The 6273-nt window shown below is 29.0% G+C and overlaps 1 protein-coding gene across 2 annotated transcripts; it reads left to right on the forward strand.

Moving 5' to 3' along the window:
- The first annotated feature begins 4005 nt into the window (after positions 1-4005).
- On the forward strand, positions 4006-5767 carry LOC105112428 (uncharacterized protein At1g66480-like). Of its 2 annotated transcripts, none has more exons than XM_011008135.1 (2): positions 4006-4629; positions 5430-5767. In XM_011008135.1, the coding sequence occupies exons 1-2, from the start codon at positions 4048-4050 to the stop codon at positions 5481-5483; spliced, it is 636 nt and encodes a 211-aa protein (XP_011006437.1). In that variant the 5' UTR covers positions 4006-4047; the 3' UTR covers positions 5484-5767. The 2 variants fall into 2 exon arrangements, with proteins under 2 accessions (XP_011006437.1, XP_011006438.1); XM_011008136.1 differs by having other exon boundaries at positions 5442-5767.
- The last annotated feature ends 506 nt before the right edge of the window (positions 5768-6273 follow it).

A 6273-nucleotide genomic window follows, 5' to 3' on the forward strand; every position in this document is an offset into this window, starting at 1 on the left:
GTTCATTAAGTAGAGAGTTGGATGTGAAATAAATATTTTTTTTATAAGTTCCTGTAGTGTCTTCGCCAGCTTATTATCATCATCATTGTTTCAGATCCAACATTATTTTTTATTAGATTTCATATTTTTTTAATTATCTAATTTAAATATTATTTTTGTGGCTCATTAATTCATTTAATATTTAAATAATAAATTCTCCATATTAAATATTTTTTTTCCTAAAAAGTTGTATATGAAAGGTGGGATCTATTCGGGCATGTTAATTGCCTATTAATTATATAACAACTCTTTTTTTGCTGAAAAATATTTAGAAAATAGCATTACCATAAAATTGATGAATATATTCAAGAATATTGATAAATTGTTTTTTTGGTAAATTAAGGTGAATTTTACCTATGAAAAATTTTCATTGCTATATATTAAGGGAATTACAAGGATAAAAGAAGATAGGAGAAAAAAATAAACAAAGAAAACAATAATGGATCATTGTTACAAATGGTATTACCGATGCTATAATCGTCACTAATATCCGTTAGTAAATTTATCAATATTTTTTAAGTTATAACCTAGTAATTGATCCCTTTTTCCCCTCACTTCTTCTTCTTCTTCCATTCTTTTCCTATGAAAAACAGCAAAAGATCACAGTTACTCACTCAATTTGTGTGATCTTGAAAAAGAGGGAAACTAAAAGTCTTTCTTGCTAGCTAGCCTAGGCATTTAGCTGGAAACTAAGTAGGCCATATTACACATTTTTCTTAACTTATTTTAAAAATGTTTTTTTTTCCTTTTTGATATAATATATATAGTTTATTTGTGTATTACCTTGTTTTATAACTTTTTTCTATGAAAATTTATTTTATCAATATATGATTTGTATATATTTGAGTTTGTTTGAGATTTTAAAAAAAATATTTTTGTTTATAATTTGATGAAATTGATTTTGTGACTTAGGTATTTTATAATAAAATAAATAATAACTTATTTAATAGATGCAATTGATATTTTTTCAATTTTACTTTTGTGTTAAAAATTTCACTAAATGCGGAGGAACTTGAATTTCATAAGAGATTGCTAATGATTTAAACATACTGTTAAAATAAATTGAATAAGTTTGAGTTAAATCAATATTAGCTAATTTATTTAGTTCACATAATTAATTAATACATATTGCCATCAATATTCAATATAGATTTGATATAAATAATGGATGATCGTTATTAGATAGGATGAATTATTTTTTATTTAAATGTTAAAATTTCATCTTTCATTTATTAACTTATAATTGATATCTATCATATTATTTCATTTTTGGTATGAAACATAGAAAAAACCAAAAACTATGTTAAAGAAATAGATATTGCAAGTTGTAGAGATGTAACGGTTTGGAGGGATTTAGACCTTCGTATACCTTAGAGGCTATATGGGCAGAATATATTCAACATATGGATCCATTTCTTTCATTTCACATGTGAAACAAATGATAAGATTTTTTTTTAATACATCTTTTTTTTAAATTGTTGTTTATATGAAAATATTTAACTAACAACAATTTTCTTTTGCAGACTATGATTTTTTGACACGAACCAAGAACATTGAAGTTTTTTTTGTAAAAACTCACATGCAAAATGATGACCGTTAGAAAAGGGTATGTTGTATTTCAACAATTTCTTTTCTTAAGTTATTTTTATTTTGAATTAGTTGACTTTTTTTCCAGGAAATATATAACACACAGTTAAAATGGAGATACAATAATGATCCTTCAACCCATTTGAAACTTGATTTAGATTTGTGGTTGGAGGTAGTATCGTCCTATAGACCCAATAGAAATTGAGTTTATAATTTCTTAAATACTAGAATTGAGGAGTTTGGATGACCCAAAGTGTTTTAACCACTGAATGCTGACAATCGATTCTAAGCACTCAATATTCAAAATTCTAGATGATTTTAAACCAACAAGTTGAAACTTGGACGACCCATCTTGTTGTTGAGATAAAACTACTTAGTGCTGAGATGACCGAACTCCAACGATTGTATATAGAGCTTAAATCATACATTAGTGGTACATGTGCTCCCCCTTATCACTCCTCTCTCATGACAAAGACCCACCTCTTCCTCCTTCTTCAGTTCCTCTATTCTAGATGATTGTAGTTAAACTAATAAATTTTTTATTTTTTAATTTATTTTAATTTTTTCCACTTTTTTTATTATATTTTCCTTAAATAATATTTAAATAACTTACTAATGAGTTAACAAATGAAATAAATCCGTCGGTATATTTCAAAGAGTTGAAAAAGAATTATTGAAAGTGCCACTAACACTATTTAATTACCAAAAGGTTAATTTTATGTGTAATATAAAAATAAATCATTGATAAAATTACAAATGATCTTTTTCATCATGATATTCCATCTTTAATGATGAAAAAACCAATGGAATGATGTCGATATATTTTTTTGTATGACTTGTTTTTTATTTTTAAATTCATCGGTAATTGTATTACCAACATAATGATAGAAATAATAGAAAATATTAAAGATAATTTTTTTAATGAATAATAATTGTTTGTGATTCTGTCAATAAAAATTATGCTGATTAAATCAATATCTAAATAAGAATGGAATATTTCGTCCATAAAATAAGATATGGGGGATTTTTCATAAAAATAAAAGGTTCTCTCTTGAACATATTAGACAAAAGATTTAGTGATGTCTTTTCACAATTTGATATTTGTGTTTTCTTGGAATGTAATTGACATGATTGAAGGTATGTGTTCTTATACTTCCCCTTTTTATTTAATAAAATTGATATTGCTAACAGATTCCTCAATTTTTTAAATGAAATTCTTAACTTTATAATAATAATAATAATAATAATAATGAAGAAAGAAAAGAAGTATTTAAGCGGGATTGTGTTCGATTTTGCTGGCTTAATGAGATTGGCCTTGCTACGGTTTAATGTACTTTTGTCGACATGAAATTGATAAGAATGGAGGCGGGACAACATTACAGACATCTAATGTGACGTAAAGCACTCTATTTTTCTTGCACTTATCTAGCTTTTTTGAGCCGAGCCAAGCATACACACTCAAGCTTATCCCCATAATGTCTCGCTTTAATTATGCATGGTAAGAAAGGAATCTCCAGAAGCCCTTTCCCATTACCTTTGCATAATGGGAACATCAAAAGTTGATTATAATTAACACCTTTGGATACTCTATTAATTAGCAATTGAATTGAGCTCATTGCCGATAACTTTTTTCTTTCAATGAATGCATTAAATGTGAATATTCTTTTTAAGATTTATTTGAAGACAAGATTATTAATTCTAATCATACTATGATTATAATATACCATCTCAGAAAAGAAAAATAAGAACTTTTTATGTATATCTTTACATGTTTCTCTTGTAATCAATTAAAAAAATTTGTTTAGCTTATAAATACAATATGGCAAACAAATGATTGGATAGAGGGAAGTTTATCTTAGAATATCTTGAAAATTTATACAGAAGGATGTTGATAATAACATTTTAGTGTTTGGCTGTAATAAATTTTGCTTTAAGATGCCTTTTATTTGTGTTTTTTACTTAAAAAAATCATATTAGTGTTTGCTTAAGTATTTTTTAATAATTTTGATATGTTAATATTAAAAATAAAAAATAAAAAAAAATTATTTTAATATATTTTTGAAAAAAAATCCTCTTAAAAAACACCATGTGCCATAATATAAAACACACATATTCATAATAAAATCATTATTTTTCACGCACACATATTCATGATAAAATCATTATTTTCCACGTCATCAATAAACATAACCGGTCGTGATCATGAATTTTTGAGTTTTCCCGCTATCTAGATTCACATTCTAATTTTGACTTTTATATATATACACAGAGAGAGTTTCAACAAATTCACACCATACCACACTTTAATAAGTGCTACTTCTTCCGATTAAATTGTTTAACGTCTTTCCTTCAAGGCCTATAAATATTGTCACGGACGTAACATTTTAGGATAGCAATTAGCAACACATTTCACAAGCAGAGATGGGAAACAATCTAGGAGGAGGGAATAAAGCAAAGGTGATGTTGATCAATGGTGAAACTTTCAAGTTAAAGACTCCGGCAAGGGCCGGCGAGGTCGTTAAGGATTATCCAGGGCATGTATTATTGGATTCAGAAGCTGTTAAGCATTTTGGGATTCGTGCTAAGCCATTAGAGCCTCAACAAGAGTTAAAGGCCAATAAAATATATTTCCTTATAGAGTTGCCTGAAATTCCTGAGGAAAAGGATCCTAGGAGGGTTCGGTCAGCTATACATATTGGCGCCAAAGAACGGCTTGAGAACTTGATGTTATCTCGGAGGTCAGTTTCTGACATGTCGATGGTTAGACCATCGTCGACTCAAACATCAGATGGGCGGCAGCCGGTTCAGGTGAAAGTTAGGCTGCCTAGGGCCCAAGTGCAAAAATTGGTGGAGGAGAGCCAAGATGAAGTAGAGGTGGCTGAAAAGCTTATTGATCTATACATGGGAAATTCCGGCGGTATTAATGGTACAGATGGGCACCGGCACGTGCATTGGAAGCCGGAGCTTAGTATCATCACGGAGAGTTTCAAGGCAACTAATGAGGTGTGTTATCTTTTAACTTAATTGATTTTCATGTGCATTTATTAATTTAATCATGAGTTTTGTACATGCTAGGCAGATTTGCAACAGAGTCCTGACTCTAAGATTCATCTAAAATAAAGCTGATTTCTTCAAGGCTTCTAAGTTGTTGTCAGAGGAATGAGTCATACTGCAAATCATGGAAGAAGAAAGTAAATAAAAAATAAACATCAACGTTGAGACTAGTTTGTCTTCTAGACAACAAGAGATAAATAAGTAAAAAAATAGAAACGATAAAGATTGAGATGGAAAATAGAATGAATTTTTATCTTTTTAAAGAAAGTTTATGGATACAAGTTCTATTTGTCTATATTATCTTCTTTTTTTTTGTCTCCATACACTAACTAAATGCTAGATAATGATAGTAGAAACAAGAATAACATACGTTTCATATACTTCTGAAATTAGAATATTTGTCGTCATCTTTCGTGAACAATTCTTATAATTTATTGTTCACTTTTTGCTCTAAAAAGTTAAACAACAACTGTTATAGATGTATAAGAATCCTACTCTTGTAGGTCACATACCTTATAATTAACCTCCTAATTTCTTGGCTGTTACAATCACCAAAATAACGTTGCGTTGTTGATCCTTGTCCAGGTCTTCTGTCCATTGGGTTGACATTAGTAATTAGTCTCCTTTTCTAGTTTGAATTGGTACTTGAATTATGACGCCCTAGTTGCCTTGGAGGACAAAAAAACCCCTTCAGATATTTAAATTTCTGTGAAATTTGGACAAGATTATGTATTGATATTTTTCATCAAACAAATGTGCAGAAACGAGTGAGTTTTGCTCAAGAAAAGGGGGAAACCCGTTAAGCTGTTGCCTCTCCTTGGCAAATCAACTAGTTTAAAGTACGGATTTTGGAGACCAGAAGTCCCAGAAGTTCTCAGAAGCCCATCTTCATTAATTTTAACAGTAGCATCTCATTAGCAACTATTTTGCTGTACATATTTTGTCATCATGTCTTTCTGCAATTTAATTGCAAGATACATAGCTACAATTTATGCATGGATCAGCTATGATGATATTTGTGTATCCCATTAGTTCAATTCAACATCTCCATTCGATAATATTAATTCCAATCTCCTGATTCTATGGCTAATCAAGACTTATTGTTTTAATTCTAGCAACATTTACTGTGTCCTTAATTTTTTTTAAACAATAATATCTACAATTCCTCAATGCACTCAATAAGATTTTCTGGATACATTGAAAGATTCTAATTCGTTGAAATATTGTCAACCCGGCAGTCTAAATTTCTATAAGAAAAATAAATAATTAAGTACTAATTAAATTATGGTAACACAACAGAAGTGATCATAAATTGATAGTTTATTGACACGAGAAATTAACCAACAATAATGCAATTCGGTACATATTATTCAATATTTGGTCAATTGCATAGCTATGATCATGAAAAATTAATTTTGTCCAAAGTCCAAACCAGGAGCCTAATATTATAGAAAAATTACAAGTATCAATGAAAGTAAACAAACATGACAACAAAAAACCTCAAGCAGATCCTGTGTCCTAATGGATAGAACCATTCCCATTCATGCACATTGAAAATGTTGAACATAAAGTCACATTTACAGGATTTTGTTT

This window comes from Populus euphratica, unplaced genomic scaffold (genome assembly GCF_000495115.2).
Source record: "Populus euphratica unplaced genomic scaffold, PopEup_1.0 scaffold335.1, whole genome shotgun sequence".
Taxonomy (NCBI): Eukaryota; Viridiplantae; Streptophyta; class Magnoliopsida; order Malpighiales; family Salicaceae; genus Populus; species Populus euphratica.